The 25,866-nt window shown below is 43.0% G+C and overlaps 1 protein-coding gene across 5 annotated transcripts in view; it reads left to right on the forward strand.

Annotated features, from left to right (window-relative positions):
* Window positions 1–25,866, forward strand: part of SLC35F4 (solute carrier family 35 member F4) — a 482,865-nt gene that overhangs the window by 342,111 nt on the left and 114,888 nt on the right. For all 5 annotated transcript variants that reach the window (XM_073585785.1, XM_073585800.1, XM_073585815.1 and 2 more), the window contains one exon: window positions 11,880–12,174. In XM_073585785.1, the coding sequence (XP_073441886.1) occupies window positions 11,880–12,174 (295 nt within the window). The remainder of the gene's footprint in view (window positions 1–11,879; window positions 12,175–25,866) is intronic.

Below are 25,866 nucleotides of genomic sequence, written 5' to 3' on the forward strand. Positions count from 1 at the left end.
AAAATAAAAAAATTGGGGACTAAATGATCATGTTTGTGGAAAAAATACGATTTTTTTATTTTCATTACCTGGCATTATAAACTTCGGTGAAGCCCTTGGGGGTTCAAAGTGCTCACCACACATCTAGATAAGTTCCTTAGGGGGTCTAGTTTCCAAAATCGTGTCACTTATGGGAGGTTTCCACTGTTTAGGTACATTCGGGGCTCTCCAAAGGCAACATGACACCCGCAGAGCATTCCATCAAAGTCTGCATTCCAAAACGTCACTACTTCCCTTCCGAGCCCCGACGTGGGCCCATACAGTAGTTTTCTTCCATATATGGAATATCAGGGTTCTCAGGACAAATTGGACAACAACTTTTGGTGTCCATTTTCTCCTGGTACCCTTGGGAAAATAAAAAAAGGGGACTAAATGATAATGTTTGTGGAAAAAATACGATTTTTTTGTTTTCATGCCCGGGCATTATAAACGTCTGTGAAGCCCTTGGGGGTTCAAAGTGCTCACCACACATCTAGATAAGTTCCTTGGGGGGTCTAGTTTCCAAAGTGGTGTAATTTGTGGGGAGTTTTCACTGTTTTGGTACATCAGGGGCTTTCCAAACACGACATGGTGTCCGATCTCCATTCCAGCCAAAAACGTCAAATGGCGCTGCTTCCCTTCCAAGCTCTGCCATGTGCCCAAATAGTGGTTTACCCCCACATGTGGGGTATCAAATTGCACAATAACTTTTAGGGTCCTGTTACCCGTGGACAAATAAGAATTGGGGGTGAAAAGATCATTTTTGTGGAAAAAATGTTTTTTTTAATTGTACCGCTGTACGTTATAAACTTCTGTGAAGCCCTTGTTGGTTCAAAGTTCTCACCACATATCTAGATAAGTTCCTTGGGGGGTCTAGTTTCCAAAATGGGGTCAATTGTGGGGGGTTTCCACTGTTTAGGAACATCAGGGGCTCTCCAAACGTGACATGGAATCCGATCTGAATTCTAGCCAATTTTGCATTGAAAAAGTCAAACGGCGCTCCTTCCCTTCTGAGCTCTGCCATGCGCCGAAACAGTGGTTCCCCCCACATATCAGGTATCAGTGCACTCAGGACAAGCTGCACAATAACTTTTGCAGTCGAATTTCTCCTATTACCCTTGGTAAAATAAAAAAATTGAACCTGAAGTATTTTTTTTGTGAATATTTTTTTTTTTATAGATTCAAAAAATTCCTGTGAAGCACTTGAAGGGTTAATAAACTTCTTGAATGTGGTTTTGAGCACCTAAAGGGGGGCAGTTTTTAGAATAGTGTCACTTTTGGGTATTTTCTATCATATAGACCCCTCAAAGTGGCTTCAAAGGTGATGTGGTCCGTAAAAATAAATGGTGTTGCAAAAATGAGAAATCGCTGGTCAACTTTTAACCCTTGTAACTTCCTAAGGAAAAAAAAATTTGGGTTCCAAAATTGTGCTGATGTAAACATGTGGGAAATGTTACTTATTAATTTTTTTGTGCGCTGTATCTCTGTGATTTAAGGGCATAAAAATTCAAAGTTGGAAAATTGCGAAATTTTCAAAATTTTCATTTTTTTCACAAATAAACGTAAGTTATATGAATAAAATTTTACCACTAACATGAGGTACAATATGTCACGAGAAAACAATGTCAGAATCACCGGGATCCATGGAAGCGTTTCACAGTTATTACCTCATAAAGGGACAGTGGTCAGAATTGTAAATTTGGCCTGGTCATGAACGTGCAAACCACCCTTGGGGGTTAAGGGGTTAAAGGGCCGGCGCACCGAAATGAGCCTTAAAGGGCCGGCGCGCCAAATCGAAAGCTGAGTGACCCCAGGCTCCAAATCGGAGGCTGAGCCACCCCGGCCTCCAAATCGGAGGCTGATCGACCCTGGCCTCCAAATCGGACCCAGAGGGGCCCCGGCCTCCAAATCGGACCCAGAGGGGCCCCGCCCATGATATCGGACCCAGAGGGGCCCCGCCCACCATATCGGACCCAGAGTGGCCTCGCCCACCAAATCGGACCCAGAGTGGCCCCGCCCACCAAATCGGACCTAGAGGGGCCTCGCCCACCAAATCGGACCCAGGGTGGCCCCAACCACAAAATCGGACCCTGAGGGGCCCAACCCGCAAAATCAGACCCTGAGGCCAAAGTGGCCCCTGAGAGGCAACCACAGTTAAAACGGATCCTGAGTTGAAAGTCTTGCAGAGGCAGCAGGCAAGTCTCCATTTCAAAGCACTATTTGTACTTCCTTCATGAAATACACATCTAGTTATAGTCGTTTGAAAAAATCACTATATTGTAATCCGAACGCTGCTAACTTATTCTTATTATTCAGTTGATTTCTGCAATTAATGCGGCCTGAACCGCTACACGCACAGACTTCGTTGAGGTCTCATTTCGAAGCCAGCGTCCATGAGTGGTGTGGTAAGTATTTTTCGTGTCGATCGGATTTGTAGTTTTTGAGTTAGAAATTTTTTTTCCCGTCATTGTTATGCACTGTCTCAATGCTTTTCAATGGGGAAATGTTGCCACAGACAAAACATGCCCTGAGGCGATTGAAATGGCAGTTAAGCTCATTGATATGCGCAGGCAGACCCAGTTACTATGCCAACGCCTACAAACTTTTCATGACCCCTCCAGGACAGAGTTTCTGGCAGATAATATCATCTCTTAAAGAGAAACCCACAGCACAAATGCAAATCTAGCTATGCCCCTGAGAGAGAATGTGCGCCAAAATGGATTTAGAAGCCCAGTGCGCCAAACTGGCTCTTAAACAGCCGATGCGCCTAAGTGATTCTTAAAGGGCCGGTGCACAAAAATGAGTCTTAAAGGGCCGGCGCGCCAAATCGAAAGCTGAGTGACCCCAGGCTCCAAATCGGAGGCTGATCGACCCTGGCCTACAAATCGGAGGTTGAGCCACCCTGTCCTCCAAATCGGACCCAAAGTGGCCCCGCCCACCAAATCGGACCCTGAGGGGCCCGCCCACCAAATCGGACCTTGAGGGGCCCCAAGGCCAAAGTGGCCCCTAAGAGGCACCCACAGTTAAAGCGGATCCTGAGTTGAAAGTCTTACAGGGGCTGCAGGCAAGTCTATCTTAACCCCTTCACTACCAAGGGTGGTTTGCACGTTAACTTCCGGGCCAATTTTTACAATTCTGACCACTGTCCCTTTATGAGGTAATAACTCTGAAATTCTTCATTGGATCCCGGTGATTCTGACATTGTTTTCTCGTGACATATTGTGCTTCATGTTAGTGATAAAATTTCATTCATATAACTTGCCTTTATTTGTGAAAAAAATGGAAATTTGGCAAAAATTTTGAAAATTTCGCAATTTTCCAACTTTGAATTTTTATGCCCTTAAATCACAGAGATACGGCACACAAAAAAACTTAATAAGTAACATTTCCCACATATTTACTTTACATCAGCACAATTTTGGAACCAAAATTTTTTTCTGTTAGGAAGTTATAAGGGTTAAAAGTTGACCAGTGATTTCTCATTTTTACAACACCATTTTATTTTTACGACCACATCACATTTGAAGCCACTTTGAGGGGTCTATATGATAGAAAATACCCAAAAGTGACACCATTCTAAAAACTGTACCCCTCAAGGTGCTCAAAACCACATTCAAGAAGTTTATTAACCCTTCAGGTGCTTCACAGGAATTTTTTGAATATTTAAAAAAAAAATGAACATTTAACTTTTTTTCACAAAAAAAATATTTCAGGTTCAATTTTTTTTATTTTATCAAGGGTAAAAGGAGAAATTGGACTGGAAAAGTTATTGTGCAATTTGTTCTGAGTATGCTGATACCTGATATCTGGGGGGAACCACTGTTTCGGCGCATGGCAGAGCTCAGAAGGGAAGGAGCGCCGTTTGGCTTTTTCAATGCAAAATTGGCTAGAATTCAGATCGGACGCCATGTCACGTTTGGAGAGCCCCTGATGTACCTAAACAGTGGAAACCCCCCACAATTGACCCCATTTTGGAAACTAGACCCTCCAAGGAACTTATCTAGATATGTGGTGAGAACTTTGAACCCACAAGGGCTTCACAGAAGTTTATAACGTACAGCGGTACAATTAAAAAATCATATTTTTTCCACAAAAATGATCTTTTCACCCCAATTTTTATTTTCCCAAGTGTAACAGGACCGTAAAAGTTATTGTGCAATTTGTCCGGAGTACGCTGATACCCCATATGTGGGTGTAAACGACTATTTGGGCGCATGTCAGAGCTCGGAAGGGAAGCAGCGCCATTTGACTTTTTTGGCTGGAATTGAGATCGAACACCATGTCGCGTTTAGAAAGCCCCTGATGTACCTAAACAGTGGAATCCCCCCACAAGTGACCCCATTTTGGAAACTAGACCCCCTAAGGAACTTATTTAGATGTGTGGTGAGCACTTTTAACTCCCCCAAGGGCTTCACAGAAGTTTATAATGCCCGGGTGTAAAAATAAAAAAATCGTATTTTTTCCACAAACATTATCATTTAGTCCCCTTTTTTTTATTTTCCCAAGGGTACCAGGAGAAAATGGACCCCAAAAGTTGTTGTCCAATTTGTCCTGAGTACCCTGATATCCCATATATGGAAGAAAACTACTGTATGGGCCCACGTCGGGGCTCGGAAGGGAAGTAGTGACGTTTTGGAATGCAGACTTTGATGGAATGGTCTGCGGGTGTCATGTTGCCTTCGGAGAGCCCCTAATGTACCTAAACAGTGGAAACCCCCCACAAATGACCCCATTTTGGAAACTAGACCCCCTAAGGAACTTATCTAGATGTTTGGTGAGCACTTTGAACCCCCAAGGGCTTCACAGACGCTTATAACACCCGGGCGTGAAAATAGAAAAATCATATTTTTTTCCCACAAAAATGATATTTTTGCCCCAAATTTTTTATTTTCCTAAGGGCAACAGGAGAAATAAGACCGCAAAAGTTGTCTTGCAATTCGTCCTGAGTAGGCTGATACCCCATATGTGGGGGTAAAACACTGTTTGGGCGCATGGCAGAGCTTGGAAGGGAAGGAGCGCCGTTTGACTTTTTCAACGCAGAATTGGCTGGAATTGAGATCAGATGCCATGTTGCGTTTGGAGAGCACCTGATGTGCCCAAACAGTGGAAACCCCCGAATTCTAACTCCAACCCTGACCCCAACACACCCCTAACCCTAATCTCAGCCCTAACCCTACCCCTAACCCTAATGGGAAAAATGGAAATAAATACATTTTTTTTTATTTTATTACTTTTCCCTAACTAAGGGGGTGATAACGGGGGGGTTTGATTTACTATTTATGGCGGTTTTTATTTTTGGCAGCTGTCACACGCTAAAAGACGCTTTTTATTGTAAAAATAGTTTTTGCATCACTACATATTGAGAGCTATAATTTTTCCGTATTTTGACCCACCGAGTCATGTGAGGTCTTATTTTTTGCGGGACGAGTTGACGTTTTTATTGGTACCATTTTCGGACACGTGACATTTTTTGATCGCTTTTTATTCCGATTTTTGGAACGCAGAATGAGCAAAAACCAGCGTTTCATGAATTTCTTTTGGGGGGTGCGTTTACACCGTTCCGTGTGCGGTAAAATTCATAAAGTGGTTTTATTCTTCGGGTCAGTACGGTTACAGCGATACCTCATTTATGTCTTTTTTTATGTTTTGGCGCTTTTATGCAATAAAAACTATTTTATATAAAAAATAATTATTTTTGCATCGCTTTATTCTGCGAGCTATAACTTTTTTACTTTTTCTCTGATGATGTTGTGTGGTGGCTCTTTTTTTGCGGGACAAGATGACGTTTTCAGCGGTACCATGGATATTTATATGCGCCTGTTTGATCGCGCGTTATTGCACTTTTTGTTCAGCGTTATGATAATAAATCATTATTTTTTGCTTTGTTTTTTATTTTTAATTTTTAAGGGGTTCGCTAAAGGGGTTAACTAATTGGACCGTTTTATAGGGCAGGTCGGTATAGACGCGGCGATACCAAATATGTGTACTTTAATTGTTTTTTTTATTATTATTTCAAAAAAATGAATTTATTGGGGAATATTTTTTAAAAAATTATTTTTACACTTTTTTTTTAACTTTATTAGGTTGTCCCAGGGGGGACATCACTGTCCTGTGACAGATCGCTGATCTGTCACATCACAGATCACTGTGACAGATCAGCGATCTGTCACAGGCATAGACGCAGACTTCCTCATGCCTGCGCTACGCAGGCACTGAGGAAGTCAGCTCCCTACAGGCCCCCGAAGGTCCCCGTTGCCATCTTGGATCCGGGGACCTGAAAGGAAAGAGACCCCCGCAGCAGCGCTGCACATTGCGCTGTGGTGGGGGGCTCAGGGAAGCTCGGAGGGAGCCCCCTCCCTGCCGATGCTTCCCTTTAACCCCCGGTACACCGCGATCGTGTTTGATCGCGGTGTGCAAGGGATTAACGTGTCGGGGGAGGTCCGTGACCGCCCCTGACACATTGTGCCGGGTGTCAGCTGTGATAATCAGCTGACACCCGGCCGCGATCAGCGGCGCTCACCACGTGGGCGCCGTTGATCGCACTAGACGTAATATTCCGTCCGGCGCCGCTGATCGCGCTAGACGTAATATTCCGTTCATGGTACTTAGGGCCCAGGTCACATGGACGGAATATTACGCCCAATGAAGGAAAGGGGTTAAAGGGGCAGCCCGGGCACCATTTCAAAGCGCTATCTGTACTTCCTTCAGGAAATACGCATCTAGTTTGAATTATTATATCCGCTCCAAAAATCTTGTATTGCATGTTCATGTATATTTTTCAGCATTACTTTATGATCAATATATTATTGCTGAAGAACATTTAATGACAATGTTTGTTCCTGGCACAGGAAATTGTACTGAAAGGGTGATTCATGATAAAATGCACGATATTGGTGTTCTTGGAGATGTCACAATGCACAGGAGATGAACTCTGCATGAGAATTAGCTCATTTTTTTCAAGACTACAGCTGTGGTTTGGGGACAATAATCTGACATAATAGACATAATAGATGGGGCTTTCATATGACAAATTGACATCTTTAGCATGTGACTTGAGTGCTGATATGCTTACATGACCTTGTATTTTGAGGAAGCTGAAAAAAATAAAAACATAAAACTATTGAAAATATAAAATATGAAAACCCAGTGCTTCAGTTGGAAAATGTTAATACGTGACCATCAAAAGTGGTCTGAAAATACCTATTGATTGGCAAATGCAGTGATCTTTCTAAACAAGGTGCAAAGGAGACCGGTATACTGATGCCAGAAAGTAGAAAAATTGCTACACCACTCATATTAGACACACAGGAGCCAGGGTCTCCATACCCACAAGAAGACTCGACGTCCCAAACTCCAAGGAGTTCACTTGGAAAAAAAAGTGCAAAATAATAAGTAATAGACAGAGTCCAAGCTTGGGTGATGCAAATAAATCTTTTATTCTGCCATACAAGGTGCAACTTTTTCAGCCTGATACAGAGACTTATATCTGGCCAAAACATTGCACCTTGCATGGCAGAATAAAAGAAGAATTATTTGCATCTCCCCAGCTTGGATACTGCCCATTACTTGTTATTAAGTAGACTGAAGCCATCATTAGACAGAAGTTGTTGAGTAAATATAAGTCTTCATAATACAGGACTTAGATATGGCTGCTCTGCAGGTAAAGTAAAGGTCCGAATTCCATGGAATGTGGAAATACTAGTAGCGTTGTTCGAGATGCTTGACAATACAGTAATAATTAGGTGGAATTTGTCATGGGAAGAATCTACTAACAATTATTTGCTATATTTAGTTAACATTTTAGCATTATTTTTGTAAATGTAAAATATACGGTACCTTTCACCGGAATGAAATTTGGACAATGGAAGTGTTAGTATTTTTAGTAACGTTCTTATTGGGTTGCATTATTTGAATACCCCCTTTTCACATTGGTATAAATCTGATCACTGGAGGTTCTCTCCTGGAACACCTTGACTCCAATTCAACAAAGAATTTTGTCTGAAATCTGGCGTAAAAGACTTTGATAAGCTGAAAATATTTTTGGACAGTTTGAGGTTTTCACACCAGTTTTGCATAGCTCCTCCAAAAAGGGCAGAGATGGTGCATGTCATGAGTGGAACAGGGGCGTGACACCACCGGTCATATAATTTATAATGTGCTGCAGCGTACCTTATGCCAGAAATCTTACTACAGTAAGCACAGAGGCGCATGAAGGTGCCCGCCATTTCTTTTCAGACACACCTGATTTATTAAGACGTGTGCTGGTATTGATAAATTGGGGCCCTTGGGTTTAGCTATCTGTTTGGAGAACAACATGGATGATAGCAGCACACATGGGAACAAATAGCAGCAATGTATGAGCAGTATAATGGCTTAGTGGTTACCACTAGAGATGAGCGACTTTGCCTTTTTTCGGGTCGAGTCGGGTTTCATGAAACCCGACTTTCACAAAAGTCGGGTCGAACGCAATCGTGAAAAGTCGAAGGCTGATTGAAACACGAAACCCAATGCAAGTCAATGGGGAAGAAAAGTCGGCAGTGAGTGGAGGACAGGAAACACACCTACAGTGCCCATTTGAATGCCAAAAAGATCAATTCTTATTACTTAAGCTTGTCAACCTTAATTTCCTTTATAATAATAGTTAGGCATTGAAAACTGGGGGTTATTTGGCTAAAGTTGTGGGGGGTAGGGCCAAAGAGTGTCACTGGGCTTCTTTAACACATGCCACAATTCATGATCCTCTGATACGGCAGAGAAATAGTGGTATAGTACAATGAAAAATACTTCATTTCTTACATCACATGACTGATATCCATTTTAAATTCTCCAATAGCTCCAAAATTACTCCATACAGTATTATGGCCACCGCATAGTGCGCCATACAGAGTAATGAGGCCCATATATTTCTCCATACAGAATCATTGGTCTCATATAATGTTCGATACAGTATATGATGAGCTCCACATAATGCTACATTATATGTTGGTCCCCATGGATGAAACTCCACTGTCTTATGTCTTATGGGCCCAAATAATGCTCCATATATAATAGGCCCCATTTCTAATGCTCCAGTGTATAATGGGCCCTGTAAATGCTGCTCCTGTGTCTGATGTCCACCTTTGGAATGCTCCAGTGTATGGTGGGCTCCATATATCATTCTCCAGAGTATAGTGCTCCCCAAATATTGCTCCCAACCTTTAAAACAATTTAAGTCTCCTCGCTAGGGAATTCCTGTACTCTGGACTCCTCGTCGTCCCCATCTTCCATCTCTCTGCACTTGGACTGTTTAGGCAGAGGGCATACAGACGTGATGTCATCGCGCTCTCTGACCAGAATGTTACTGTCAGGAAACGAGGAAGACATCACGGCGGTGGAGCAGGGAGAGGTAAGTATTTCAACTTTGCAAGTGCTGTGATCCTGAGCAAGCAGGGGGGCCACTCGTTGGCGACCGCACTGGCACAGGACCCCTCATAGTATGGCGGTGTGTCTGACGGCGGGTGGGCCCTCCCACCGGCAGAGACACTTTTGCGTACTATGAGGGGCCCTGTGCCAGTGCCGTCGCCCATGAGTATGCCCCCCCACCTGCTCAAGGAACCTGCACTTTCATCTGCACCTTCTTCTTTGTTACCATGTAAGGTGGTATAGTATGCAGGAAGGGGCACCTGCATTTCATCAGGGTCAGATTCTGGCTCAGTACACTGCAAGGACAATGTAGTGCTCTGAGTGAATGTACCAGCAGAAAATCTAGCAGTGGCTGTGCATCAGTGCACTCCATGTCAGATTCATCTTGGACTGGGGAATTCACGATTTGACTTGATAACCCAGGCATGGTATGTGAAAAGAGCTCCATGGAGTAATCTGTAGTGTGGCCTGCCGCATCCTTCACTTTTGGTGGGGGTGAATAACACAAGGAAAGGTGTTGTTCCTGACCAGGAGCCTCCACTGACGACTCAGTGCTTTTATTTTTTGAAACTTCAGAAGAGGAGGCGATAGAGCTGGAGGCTTTGTCAGCAATGTAAGCCAAAATTTGTTCCTGAAACTCCGGCTTTAAAAGCGGTTTACCTACTCCCAGAAAAGGGAGCCTTCAAGGCCTTGTGGAGCCAGACAATGATGCAGGCTCAACACCTCCTGCCTTAGGTGCTATTGTGCTTTTGCCACTACCAGCAGATGCGCCACCACCACCACCACCATCAGTACCAGCTGGCAACCCCCGCCCACTTCCACGGCCTCTTCCACCATACTTCCTCATTTTTGGGAAAATGTACCCAAAATACCACCAGCTATATGGTACTGTAAAACAAGGTACAAGGTGTATATAGTATTGGGGAGAATTTGAGTCTCCCTAGAGATTTTAGGAGGCTGAACAATTATCTCAGGCCCACTATAGAGTACACCTCAATTTAACAGGCTGAAATTGGCTGGTGTATGACAAGGTACACCATTAATGTACACTCTGTACCCCATCTTGACTGAAAAAAAAAACAGAAATGTAGAAATTTTTGCAAATTTATTAAAAAGAGAAACTGAAGTATCACATGGTCATAAGTATTTAGACCCTTTGCTCAGTATTGAGTAGAAGCACCCTTTTGAACCAGTACAGCCATGAGTCGTCTTGGGAATGATGCAACAAGTTTTTCACACCTGGATTTGGAGATCCTCTGACATTCCTCCAAGCAGATCCTCTCCAGTTCCGTCAGGTTGGATGGTGAACGTTGGAGGACGGCCATTTTCAGGTCTCTCCAGAGATGATCAATTGGGTTTAAAAGGTCAGGGCTCTGGCTGGGCAAGTCAAGAATGGTCGCAGAGTTGTTCTGAAGCCACTTCTTTGTTACTTTAGCTGTGTGCTGAGGGTCATTGTCTTGTTGGAAGTTGAACCTTCGGCCAAGTCTGAGGTCCAGAGCACTCTGGAAGAGGTTTTCATCCAGAGTTCTCTGGACCCATGTATATAAACAAGAATGACAATAGCTGCCAGACCATTTTAGGTGATGATGTTTTCATGTTAGCTTTTTGGGATTTTCCCTGGTTCTTTAGTGTCTTCTGGAAATAATTAATACTTGTGCATTTGACAGATACCATAAGCTGAAGACTGTCTAACATAGAGATTTTGCACTATAGTGGAGAGATTCCTCCTATCAGAATCAGTCCGAAGAATGAGCATGTGTTTTCTTTTATCAACTTCACGGTTTCCGAAACGAGAAATGGTTAAAAGAAGTGACAAAAGACTGAACATGTACACAATGTTTATTTTTAGCAGTGATCATGTCGCACTTTTTCAGGTGGTTTCCGCCCTGAAACAGACTGCTTGTTCATATACCCTAATTTGGGTGTAATTAAATGTATTAGGAACTTTAGATCACAAAATAAATAAATGTAAGGATATGGATCATATACATGAAATAGACAGTAAACTGAAAATTTTATAGAAACATTCAAACCCCATCCAGTATTTCATGGATTAGATGGGACTAAATCTCTGGTATATGCCAAAATCACTGGTTAAAGGGTTTATCCGAGAAGAGAAACACTCCTGTTTGTTAGAAACAGCACTACACCTGCCCAACACTCAGGCCAACTGTTTTAATCTCTACAGATTCTAAAGGCCTCAAAATTCATCAGGTAAAAACTTCAGAACCCACCATTTTCATAAGAATTAGCCAGCCATCTAATTTATATGGGTTCATCCCCACTCTCCCCCGACAGATGATCTTGGGGAAGAGAGGGATCTGGCCTGTTGAATTTCAATAGCTGGTCCTTTTGACCAGACCGGAGATAATATTGTATATTCTCCATAATAATGATAAATATAAAAATTTGCTTGAGAATACAAAATAAAAAAATACGTTTTTGTGTCTATTTTCTAGGTGGAGATGGAGCACAAGCAAATGCAGAGAATACACCCGAAAATCATGAAAAGTCTAGATGTCAGTCATGTACCTCCACATTCATAAAAATTGTCTGGGGAATCTTGATTATTCTTTCAGTGTCTTCATCTTGGGTTGGAACCACTCAGATAGTAAAAATCACTTACAAAAACTTCTACTGCCCATTCTTTATGACTTGGTTCTCAACCAATTGGAACATTATGTTTTTCCCAGTGTATTATTCTGGGCATCTAGCAACAGCACAAGAGAAGCAGTCACTGCTCCAAAAAATCAGGTAAGATCAAAGTTTTGCACAATATAATTCTTCTCTATTTCAACCAGGTTTGTCAGCATAAACGTGACGATGGTCTCACTGGATGTCACAGTGCGTTTGAGTTGTGCCCTATGGAGTATGTTAGATTTACCACTGCCAATACATTTGAAGGACAATGTAAATTTGCCCAGTATTTGTTTAAGGCTTAGCAAATGTTCTTGTTGTTTTACACCTACACCTATATTGACGTATTCAAATGAAGAGCCTCCATTCCTTTCCATCATGTAGAAAGCATTGGATATAATTGTTAGTATGTTCCAAAATTTCCGAGAAGCATACAGTAGCTTAAAAAAATGAGCCAGGAACAAGGAGAGTTGTCCCTACCTGGTTTGTGTGGAGAGATATCATAGAGTAGCCCCTTTTCTCAGTGTTCAGACTTCTCTACAGAGGTATAACTATAGTGGGTTCAGGTTTTGCAATTGAACACAAGTCCTGTAGCCTGGGGGAGACAAAAAATGCCCCTTTGGCCCATGTGAGAAGACCAATGTCTATTAAAGACCCATGCTTGTTGGAGATATTGCACTGGGACCCATAATCTACAATTTATGTCACTATTTCTCTAGGTGTACCCAGCCCAACCTATGTTCAGCTCCTGAGCCAACTCCATATGCCAGTACCTGCTGCTAAATGTAATAACATGTCATGCAGTAGGAAAGGTTGAATACCGAAGATGTATGAATGATCGATAACTGCTACAAGAGACTTAAACCCAAACCTGCTAAAACTCAACCAGAAATGGATGTAAGAAATAAAGTATGATAACCTGATATCACCACTAGAGATGAGCGAATATTTCAATGTTCAGTTTGGATTACGTTTGCCGAACTTGCAATATTTGCCAATTAATTTGTCGAATATTCGCCGAACGTAACCGAACGCCAATCACCTCAATGGAAGGCAAAAACAAACGCACAACACCCCAAATGCTGCCAAAACACATCAAATGAGGGACAGACGCCAGGAAAGTGGCCTCAATTCACCCACAGTAAAAAATTGCAGCATGGAACTGAAGCAATCAGCCAGGCATGAGGTATCGGGGTCTAGGACAGCATTTACAGCATTCCAATGAAAGTCACAGTAAGACAAGGTGGATGAGAGATTCGTGTAGGGCCCCTTTGCTGGGAGCCCTGATACCATATTCAACACATCTACATGCTTTCATGCTGAGCCACACTCAGGTGGCACAAATATCAGTTTTGTAGACTACCATTGTCAGAAAAATTTAAGAATAGTAACACTGGTAGTTGAGTAAAAGGAAGTGGAGGCCTGACTGTCTCGAAGGCCTACTGCTGCAGGCAAGATGCATAAAGGAGACCTAACCAGGAGTGTTCGCATTTCCAAAAATTATTGGCAGACACCACCAAAGTGGTATCCATTTCACCACAGTAGAAATAGTAGAATAGGGATTGACAGGGCTTTCACTACACCCAATACAGCCGATGAACACCTTACAAGGAGTGTTCACATTTAAAGAAATGAGGACCATACACCACAGAAGTGGCATCAATTTCACTAAAGTAGAAATAGTAAAATAGGGACCGACAGGTCTTTCTCTACACCCAATCCAGAAGATGGACACCCAACAAGGAGTGATCATATTTAAAGAAATAAAGGCCTTACACCACAGAAGTGGCATTAATTTCACCACAGTAGAAATAGTCTAATAGGGACCGACAGGTCTTTCACTACACCCAATACAGCAGATGAACACCTTACAAGGAGTCACATTTAAAGAAATGAGAACCATACACCACAGAAGCGGCATCAATTTCACCAAAGTAGAAATGGTAGAATAGGGACCGACAGGCCTTTCACTACACCCAATCCAGCAGATGGACACCCAACTAGGAGCGTTCACTTTTCCAAAAATTATTGGCAGACACCACCAAAGTGGCATCAATTTCACCACAGTAGAAATAGTACAATAGGGACCGACAGGCCTTTCACTACACCCAATCCAGCAGATGGACACCCAACTAGGAGCGTTCACTTTTCCAAAAATTATTGGCAGACACCACCAAAGTGGCATCAATTTCACCACCGTAGAAATAGTACAATAGGGACCGACAGGCCTTTCACTACACCCAATCCAGCAGATGGACACCCAACTAGGAGCGTTCACTTTTCCAAAAATTATTGGCAGACACCACCAAAGTGGCATCAATTTCACCACAGTAGAAATAGTACAATAGGGACCGACAGGTCTTTTATTACACCCAATACAGCAGATGAACACCCTACAAGGAGTGTTCACATTTAAAGATAGGAGGGTCTTACACCACAGAAGTGGCATCAATTTCAGCACAGTAGAAATAGTAGAATAGGGACCGACAAGTCTTTCACTACACCCAATACAGCCGATGAACACCCTACAAGGTGTATTCACATTTAAAGAAATAAGGGCCTTGCACCACAGAAGTGGCATCAATTTCAGCACAGTAGAAATAGTAAAATAGGGACCGACATGTCTTTCTCTACACCCAATCAAGCAGATGGACACTCAACCATGAATGTTCACGGTTCCAAAAATTATTGGCAGACACCACCAAAGTGGCATAAATTTCACCACAGTAGAAATAGTACAATAGGGACTGACAGGTCTTTTATTAGACCCAATAAAGCAGATGAACACCATACAAGGAGTGTGCACATTTAAAGAAATGAGGGCCTTACACCACAGAAGTGGCATCAATTTCACCACAGTAGAAATATTATAATAGGGACCGAAAGGCCTTTCACTACACCCAATCCAGCAGATGGACACCCAACTAGAAGCGTTCACGTTTCCAAAAATTATTGGTAGACCCCACCAAAGTGGCATCAATTTCACCACAGTAGAAATAGTACAATAGGGACCGACAGGTCTTTTAATACAACCAATACAGCAGATGAACACCCTACAAGGAGTGTTCACATTTAAACAAATGAGGGCCTTGCACCACAGAAGTGGCATCAATTTCACCACAGTAGAAATGGCAAAATAGGGACCGACATGTCTTTCTCTACACCCAATCCAGTAGATGGACACCCAACTAGGAGTGTTCACATTTCCAAAAATTGTCCAAAAAGCAAGAAAACAATTCGGCACCGCTGCTGCCACTGTTGTGAACTCTCTTGATCTGACTTCTGAGTCGGGGCTCCCTCTGGTGGTTGCCGCGGGTAGTGGAGCTGGTCGTATTGACAGAAGTCTATCACCTGAAGATGATGATTGGATGTCAGGGGTTACTGACTGGGAGGATTTAAGTGAGTAAGCTCCCTTCAGTTGCTGCTGGTGATTTGTTTGTCTTCCTGTGCATTGTGAAGTCTGCTTTTCCCCTCCTTGGTCTTGCATCATTCAGATAAGTTATTTGTTTGCTGAAATCTTTTGCATTTGATATAGTTTTTGCCTTTCTTTGCTTTCTGCTTTGCTGTGTAGGTTCAGCATTATTCCCTGCTGTGATTTGTGCTGGACCCCACTCCTATGTCACAGCTTATGTCATTCTGTTCAGTATTGCTAATCCCCTGTTATTTTAGCATCTTTTGCTTTGCTTCCAGTTCACACCAGAATGCTGGGGAGAGGTTGTGTGGCCTCAGTGTTTTTTGTATATCAGACGTGTTGGATTTTTTAGGGTTTTTGCGTGATTGCAGACAGTATCTTTTCTGTCCTGTCCTAACTAGACAGTCTGGGCCCCATCATTTGCTCACTCTATTTTCTGCCTGCGTTTGTGCCTTATCTTGTCTCACCGTCAATATATGTTTGGGGCTATCAATTCCTTTAGGGTTCTGCTCCGGGGCAGTTTAACTTTCCCCTCTCTTGCTTTAGGTTTAGTTAACTCTTTGGCTATGCCGAGGCGTCTAGGACATCGTAGGCACGTGCCACGGCTAATGCTAGTTGTGTTGTTAGGTTTAGGGGTCTGCAATCCACTAAGTTGCCAACCTTTCTGGTTTCCTGGTTGCTTAGCTAATTTACCGTAATCCTCCTCGGTACCGAATCATAACATGCCACCTTCATATGCACTATAGTGCGGTACAATTTCAAACACCAGGGCTGCACTCTAACTACCCAACTACGCTCAATCCAAAGTGAAACATGCATAGCCACGTTGTATAAAGAAGAACAAAAGGGATGGCACTCACCGTTCTAAAGTAGTGAATTTATTATAGGATGAAAAGCATAGGCTCGCGAGAGATGTCTGAACTGTGTCCAGTTCACACACTACCGTTCAAAGGTTTGGGGTCAAATATATATAATATGTGTGTATGTATGTGTGTGTGTATATATATATATATATATATATATATATATATTGTGTATGTATGTGTGTGTGTATATATATATTATATATATACACTCACTGGCCACTTTATTAGGTACACCTGTCCAACTGTGTGTTAAGACTTAATTTCTAATCAGCCAATCACATGGCGGCAACTCAGTGCATTTAGGCATGTAGACATGGTCAAGACAATCTCCTGCAGTTCAAACCGAGCATCAGTATGGGGAAGAAAGGTGATTTGAGTGCCTTTGAACGTGGCATGATTGTTGGTGCCAGAAGGGCAGGTCTGAGAATTTCAGAAACTGCTGATCTACTGGGATTTTCACGCACAACCATCTCTAGGGTTTACAGAGAATGGTCCGAAAAAGAAAAAAAATCCAGTGAGCGGCAGTTCTGTGGCCGGAAATGCCATGTTGATGCCAGAGGTCAGAGGAGAATGGGCAGACTGGTTCGAGCTGATAGAAAGGCAACAGTGACTCAAATTGCCACCCGTTACAACCAAGGTAGGCAGAAGAGCATCTCTGAACGCACAGTGCGTCGAACTTTGAGGCAGATGGGCTACAGCAGCAGAAGACCACACTGGGTACCACACCTCTCAGCTAAGAACAGGAAACTGAGGCTACAATTTGCACAAGCTCATCGAAATTGGACAGTAGAAGATTGGAAAAACGTTGCCTGGTCTGATGAGTCTCGATTTCTGCTGCGACATTCGGATGGTAGGGTCAGAATTTGGCGTAAACAACATGAAAGCATGGATCCATCCTGCCTTGTATCAACGGTTCAGGCTGGTGGTGGTGGTGTCATGGTGTGGGGAATTTTTTCTGGGCACTCTTTGGGCCCCTTGGTACAAATTGAGCATCGTTGCAACGCCACAGCCTACCTGAGTATTGTTGCTGACCATGTCCATCCCTTTATGACCACAATGTACCCAACATCTGATGGCTACTTTCAGCAGGATAATGCGCCATGTCATAAAGCTCGAATCATCTCAGATTGGTTTCTTGAACATGACAATGAGTTTACTGTACTCAAATGGCCTCCTCAGTCACCAGATCTCAATCCAATAGAGCATCTTTGGGATGTGGTGGAACGGGAGATTCGCATCAGGGATGTGCAGCCGACAAATCTGCGCCAACTGTGTGATGCCATCATGTCAATATGGTCCAAAATCTCTGAGGAATGCTTCCAGCACCTTGTTGAATCTCTGCCACGAAGAATTGAGGCAGTTCTGAAGGCAAAAGGGGGTCCAACCCCTTACTAGCATGGTGTACCTAATAAAGTGGCCAGTGAGTGTATATATATATATACACACACACACACTACCGTTCGTAGGGGTTCACATGGACAATTTTGTGTTTTCCATGAAAACTCATACTTTTATTAATCAAAAGATTTGACAAATAAATTTAAAATCTAGTCCAGACATTGACAAGGTTCAAAAAAAAGATTTTTATTTGAAATAATAATTTTCTCCTTCAAACTTTGCTTTTGTCAAAGAAATCTCCCTTTGCAGTAATTGCAGCATTGCAGACCTTTGGCATTCTAGCAGTTAATTTGCTGAGGTAATCTGGAGAAATTTCCCCCCATGCTTCCAGAAGCCCTCCCACAAGTTGGTTTGGCTTGATGGCCACTTTTTGCGTACCATACGGTCAAGCTGCTCCCACAACAGCTCAATGGGGTTGAGATCTGGTGACTGCGCTGGCCACTACATTACAGATAGAATACCAGCTGCCTGCTTCTTTCTTGAATAGTTCTTGCATAATTTGGAGGTGTGCTTTGAGTCATTGTCCTGTTGTAGGATGAAATTGGCTCCAATCAAGCGCTGTCCACAGGGTATGACATGGCATTGCAAAATGGAGTGATAGCCTTCCTTATTCAAAATTAATTTTACTTTGTACAAATCTCCCACTTTACCAGCACCAAAGCAACCTCAGACCATCACATTACCTCCACCATGCTTGACAGATGGCGTCAGACACTCTTCCAGCATATTTTCAGTTGTTGTGCGTCTCACAAATGTTCTTCTGTGTGATCCAAACACCTCAAACTTGGATTCGTCTGTCCATAAAACTTTTCTCCAATCTTCCTCTGTCCAATGTCTGTGTTCTTCTGCCCATATTAACCTTTTCCTTTTATTAGCCAGTCTCAGATATGTCTTTTTCTTTGCCACTCTGCCCTGAAAGTTAGCATCCTGGAGTAGCCTCTTCACTTGTAGACGTTGACACTGGCGTTTTGCATGTACTAATTAATGAAGCTGCCAGTTGATGACCTGTGAGACGTCGATTTCTCAAACCACATACTCTAATGTACTTGTCTTGTTGCTCAGTTGTGCAGGGGGGGGCTCCCACTTCTCTTTCTACTCTGGTTAGAGCCTGTTTGTGCTCTCCTCTGAAGGGAGTAGTACACACCCTTGTAGGAAATCTTCAGTTTCTTGACAATTTCTCACATGGAATAGCCTTCATTTCTAAGAACAAGAATAGACTGTCGAGTTTCACATGAAAGTTCTTTTTTTCTGGCCATTTTGAGAGTTTAATGGAACCAACAAATGCAATTCTCCAGATTCGCAACTAGCTCAAAGGAAGGTCAGGTTTATAGCTTCTCTAGTCAGTAGAGTTGAGCGATACCGTCCGATACTTCAAAGTATCGTATCGGATGGTATCGGCCGATCTTTAAAAAAAGTATCGGTATCGCCGATTCCGATACCGGAAGTCCCATTCAAGTCTATGGGACTTCCGGTATCGGAATAAGAAAAACCCTTTCCTGCCCTTGTACAGCCTCTCTGGGGTCTGTACGGGCCTTTCGGGGGGCTGTGCCGGCCTGCCAGGGGGTCTGTGCAGGCTCCGGTGGTCTGTGCCGGCCTGCCGGGGGGCTGTGCAGGCTCCGGGGGGCTGTGCCGGCCTGCCGGGGGGCTGTGCCGGCCTGCCGGGGGGCTGTGCCGGCCTGCCGGGGGGCTGTGCCGGCCTGCCGGGGGGCTGTGCCGGCCTGCCGGGGGGCTGTGCCGGCCTGCCGGGGGGCTGTGCAGGCTCCGGGGGTCTGTGCAGGCATCGTCCGATGGGACTACAAGTCCCATCGGGCGATGCCTGCTACCATGACAGTGATTGACACATTAGCCAATGATGGGACAGTAGTAGTCCCATCATCCGGCTAATGTGTTAAATGTAAAAAAAAAAAAAAAAAAAATTACATGCTACATACATACAACATGCATACTACATACATGCTACATTCATACTACATACTACATACATGCTACATTCATACTACATGCAACATACATACTACATATATACTACATGCATGCTACATACATACTGCATGCTACATACATACCACATATATACTACATACATACTACATGCATGCTACATGCTACATACATAACACATATATACTACATGCATGCTACATACATACTACATGCTACATACTACATATATACTACATGCATGCTACATACTACATGCTACATACATACTACATATATACTACATGCATGCTACATACATACTGCATGCTACATGCATGCTACATACATACTACATACATACTACATGCTACATACATACTACATATATACTACATACATACTACATACATACTACATGCATGCTACATACATACTGCATGCTACATACATACCACATATATACTACATACATACTACATGCATGCTACATGCTACATACATAACACATATATACTACATGCATGCTACATACATACTACATGCTACATACTACATATATACTACATGCATGCTACATACTACATGCATGCTACATACATACTGCATGCTACATGCATGCTACATACATACTACATACATACTACATGCTACATACATACTACATATATACTACATACATACTACATACATACTACATGCATGCTACATGCATGCTACATACATACCACATACATACCACATATATACTACATGCATGCTACATACATACTACATGCTACATACATACCATATACATACTACATGCATGCTACATACATACTACATGCATGCTACATATATACTACATGCATGCTACATACATACTACATGCTACATACATACTACATATATACTACATGCATGCTACATACATACTACATACATACTACATGCTACATACATACCACATATATACTACATACATACAATACATTCATACAATACATACATAGACATACAGTACATATAACATAGAGTAACATACTTACCAATACTTGTCACATTGTTCCCCGAAGCCATTGTCTTTCCGGAATAAATATTAACATAACAAACCACAAAAATACTCACCCACGATCCGAAGCAGTCCACGAGTGTGTCCCACGACGATCTTGGGTAGAGAACGGCAGCATCAGATGATGCTGCCGTTCTCTACGGGCTGCAGGAATCCAATGACGGAAGGTAGGTATCCTTCCGCACTGTATTCCTCCGCCACTTAAAAAAAAAAAAAGTCCCTAGTCTCACTTTATGCCATTGCTGTGTGGGAAATTCCCACGCAGCAATGGCATAAAGTGAGACTAGGGACTTTTTTTTTTTTAAGTGGCGGAGGAATACAGTGCGGAAGGATACCAACCTTCCGTCATTGGATTCCTGCAGCCCGTAGAGAACGGCAGCATCATCTGATGCTGCCGTTCTCTACCCAAGATCGTCGTGGGACACACTCGTGGACTGCTTCGGATCGTGGGTGAGTATTTTTGTGGTTTGTTATGTTAATATTTATTCCGGAAAGACAATGGCTTCGGGGAACAATGTGACAAGTATTGGTAAGTATGTTACTCTATGTTATATGTACTGTATGTCTATGTATGTATTGTATGTATGTAGTATATATGTGGTATGTATGTAGTATGTATGTAGCATGCATGTAGTATATATGTAGTATATATGTAGCATGTATGTAGTATGTATGTGGTATGTATGTAGCATGTAGTATGTATGTAGTATGCATGTAGCATGCATGTAGTATGTATGTAGTATGTATGTAGTATGTATGTAGCATGTAGTATATATGTAGTATGCATGTAGCATGCATGTAGTATGTATGTAGTATGTATGTAGTATGTATGTAGCATGCAGTATGTATGTAGCATGCATGTAGTATATATGTAGCATGCAGTATGTATGTAGTATATATGTAGTATGTATGTAGCATGCATGTAGTATGTATGTAGCATGTAGTATGTATGTAGCATGCATGTAGTATGTATGTAGTATGTATGTAGTATATATGTAGTATGTATGTAGCATGTAGTATGTATGTAGCATGCATGTAGTATGTATGTAGTATTTTTTTTTTTTTTTTTTTTTTTTTTTTTTTAACATTTAACACATTAGCCGGATGATGGGACTACTACTGTCCCATCATTGGCTAATGTGTCAATCACTGTCATGGTAGCAGGCATCGCCCGATGGGACTTGTAGTCCCATCGGACGATGCTTGCACAGACCCCCGGACATCAGCACAGCCCCCCGGCAGGCCGGCACAGCCCCCCGGCAGGCCGGTACAGACCCCCACAGGGTGCACAGACCACCGGCAGGCCGGCACAGCCCCCCGGCAGGCCGGCAGAGACCCCGGGCAGTCCACACAGCCCCCCGGCAGGCCGGCACAGCCCCCCGGCAGGCCGGCAGAGACCCCCGGAAGGCCCGAAATGACGGCGCATCATGATGCGCACACACCGCGCATCATGATGACGTCAGGCCGTCAATCAACTGAACTTCCGATTCCGATGCCGAATTCCGATATTGAAAAAATATCGGAAGTCGGTATCGGAATTCCGATACAGCAAGTATCGGCCGATACCCGATACTTGCGGTATCGGAATGCTCAACACTACTAGTCAGTCAAGCTGTTTTCAGCTGTGCTAACATACTTGCACAAGGGTTTTTCCAGGGTATTCTAACCATCCATTAGCCTTCTTACACAGTTAGCAAACACAGAGTACCATAAGAACACTGGAGTGATGGTTGTTGGAAATGGGTCTCTAAACACCTATGAAGATATTGCATTAAAAACCAGACGTTTGCAGCTAGAATAGTCATTTACCACATTAACAATGTACAGATTGCATTTCTAAATCATTTAATGTTGGCTTCATTGGAAAAAAACTGCTTTTATTTAAAAAATAAGGAAATTTCTAAGTGACTAAACTTTTGAATGGTAATGTGTGTATATATATAATATTATATGTATATAAAGAAAAACTTCCTTCTCACCCCCCACTGGGGGTGGTCTTTGTTTTCCTTTTTCATTCTCAGGTCCTCTACGAGAGGCCTGGGAGTTTGAGGGTTCTGCGCAGGATCTTAGTTGTTCCGAGCATTGCGCTTTTCTGGACAGAGAGCTCAGATGTTGCTCCTGGGATCATTTCATACGGATGTTCCATTTAAAAATCACGCAGAAATCGCATGACATTCGCATGACACTTGCATGGCACTTGTCCGTTTTTTCGGTCCGGAAATCGGACCGTTTTTTACCTCACTTATGGGTATGAGCCCTTAGTACAGGGGTTTTGGTTAAAGTAGCTATCCAATCTTGAAGTGAAAGTCTGCAGTCCCTCTATGACTGCGGACTTCTGAATCCTCACAGAGCTTGTGCACTGTGAGGATTCTCTGGCATCGGCGCTGGGAGCTGGTAATCAGGTACAGTGGCGTAACTTGAAAAGCATGCGCCCCAAAGCAAAAGCTCTAATGAGGCACCCAATTTTTGCAAGTCTTTAATAGCATTGGTCTTTTTATGTAGGCCAAAGGGACTTTTTTGCCACCCTCGCACCTACTTTAGTTACGCCCCTAATCATGTGAGCACAAATATGCGATTTGCATACATGTGGTGATATGCCAACTAGACGTGCACAGCTTTGCTCAGTACAAGTGAAATCAGTAAAGCCGAGTACAATTAGTCAGAATGTGGCTGGAGGTGTGAAAATCACATACTTATGGTCACATGACGGCCGCTCCCAGTGCCGACACCGGAGAATTCTGACAGTGTGCGCTATGAGGATTCAGAAGTCTGAAGTTACATAGACTTTAACCTCAACCCCTTTAACGATCAGTATGGTGGTATTATTAACACTGTATAGGCTGAATGCTTTCCCAGTCCGTCACTGCTTACCAATAGGGGAGTGACAACTGAATGTGCCTAAGAAAGCATGTGTAGGGGGTAGGCTGGGATGAAGAAGACGTCGTGGCAACAAAGGGGTTGTTAGGAAGTTTTATGTATTTATGTTATGTGTGTGGTAAAAAGTAATGTTATATTTTATCCCTATGGCCAGTGTTGTATGTTCGGTTCTCATACAGGCTACGCCTAAGGCCGTCCATGGGAATGCGGGAGGTCTGTCCACTAGAGGAACCATACAGTAGATAGAGATACAGTTTTCATTACACTAGGGATTAGATAATTAACCCCTTCATGACCAGAGCTTATTCCGTTTTTGCATTTTCGTTTTTTGCTCCCCTTCTTCCCAGAGCCATAGCTTTTTTATCTTTCCGTCAATATGGCCATTTGAGGGATTGTTTTTTGCGGGACGAGTTGTACTTTTGAACAACACCATTGGTTTTAACATATTGTGTACTGTAAAGCAGGAAAAAAAATCAAAGTGTGGTGAAATTGCAAAAAAAGTGCAATCCCACACTTGTTTTTTGTTTAGCTTTTTTGCTAGGTTCACTAAATGCTAAAACTGCCCTGCCATTATGATTCTCCAGGTCATTACGAGTTCATAGACACCAAACATGTCTAGGTTCTTTTTTATCTAAGTGGTGGAAAAAAATTCCAAACTTTGTTAAAAAAAATTGTGCCATTTTCTGATGCCCGTAGCGTCTCCATTTTTCGAGATCTCGGGTTGGGTGAGAGCTTATTTTTTGCGAGCCGAGCTGACGTTTTTAACGATACCATTTTGGTGCAGATATGATCTTTCGATCACCCATTATTACATTTTAATGCAATGTTGTGGCAATCAAAAAAACATAATTTAGTTTAGTGATAAGATTAATCTTTTTTTATTGATCGGGCGATTCTGAACGCGGCGATACCAAATATGTGTAAGTTTGATTTTTTTTTTTATTGTTTTATTTTGAATGGGGCGAAAGGGGGGTGATTTGAACTTTTTATATTTTTAAAAAAACATTTTTTTTTACTTTTGGCATGCTTCAATAGTCTCCGTGGGAGACTAGAAGCTGCCACAACCCGACCGACTCTGCTACATACAGGCGATGATCAGATCACCTGTATGTAACAGAATACCTAATTTGCTATGAGCGCTGACCACCGGGCGACGCTCATAGCAATCCGGCACTGACAACCATAGATGTCTCCAGGAGACCTCTGGTCATGCCAACCCACGGGTAACCTGTGATCACGTGATAGGGGTCACCGGTGGGCTGATTTCCGGTCCAATGGCCGGAAGCGTGAGTTAAATGCCGCTGTCAGAGTTTGACAGCAGCATTTAACGGGTTAATAGTGGATCGCGATTCCACCCGCGGCTGTTCCAGACACATGTCAGCTATTTTGAACAGCTGACATGTCCCGGGAAAGATGTGGGCTTACCACCGAAGCGCACATCAAAGGGAGGAAGTCTGACTTCGGCATAAATTTACGCCCTATTTCGGAAAGGGGTTAATAGAGTTGGGATTAGCCCACAGTTCAGGAGGAGTTAGACCAGTTTTATAAGAAAATGTTTTCCAGGTTACATAGGGTCAGACACAATCTAGTCAGAGTCCAGGACTCATTCAAGAACAAGTGCAAGTTCTGGGTGGACTGGTGAGCAAGGCTAAACATAGCAGAGTTGGCACTTTCCAGTGCAGTGAAGGTGCAGCAGAGAAGAATGAGTTCAGGAAGTGCAAGTTTCATAGACGAATGAGAGCACATATTTGACCATCTGGACGCCGAGACAGTCTTGGACCTAAGGTCTAGAAGAGGTATAGAGAGCCATACCTCTGCCTCCCTGACGAGGAAGATGTTAGCTAGGTCACAGAGTGGGTTGAAGATGGTGGGTCTCAGGACAGGATGGGGACAAGGACTGATGGGGACACAAATCCAAGGGAACATCACTAAAAAGAGACTTTTCTTAATCTGTATGCTGCAGCCATGAGTAAATGAATTGCACAGTAAAGTCGTACCTGTTAACTTCAGACCCAAAGTCTTCCGTCTTGTTTGTAGCCAGAATCATGGACAGGGAGGTAACAAGGGCTCGCAAAGCAAAAGTGAGAAAAGAATGTACTCCCTGACACCACACACTCCTCCCAGACATCCGTTTAGAAGAGGAGCTGCAGGGCTACCAGAATTTGGTTCGGGCTCACAGAAAACATGAAGGCGCTCTCAACCATACTTCACATGAACACCAAATGTGGCCCTCATTAGCTTGCAAAGTCACAGAGTGGGGTCGCCAACTGCTGAAGTGCATA

The sequence above is a fragment of the Dendrobates tinctorius genome, unplaced genomic scaffold (genome assembly GCF_039654945.1).
Source record: "Dendrobates tinctorius isolate UK_male_01 unplaced genomic scaffold, ASM3965494v1 ptg000010l, whole genome shotgun sequence".
Classification (NCBI taxonomy): domain Eukaryota; kingdom Metazoa; phylum Chordata; class Amphibia; order Anura; family Dendrobatidae; genus Dendrobates; species Dendrobates tinctorius.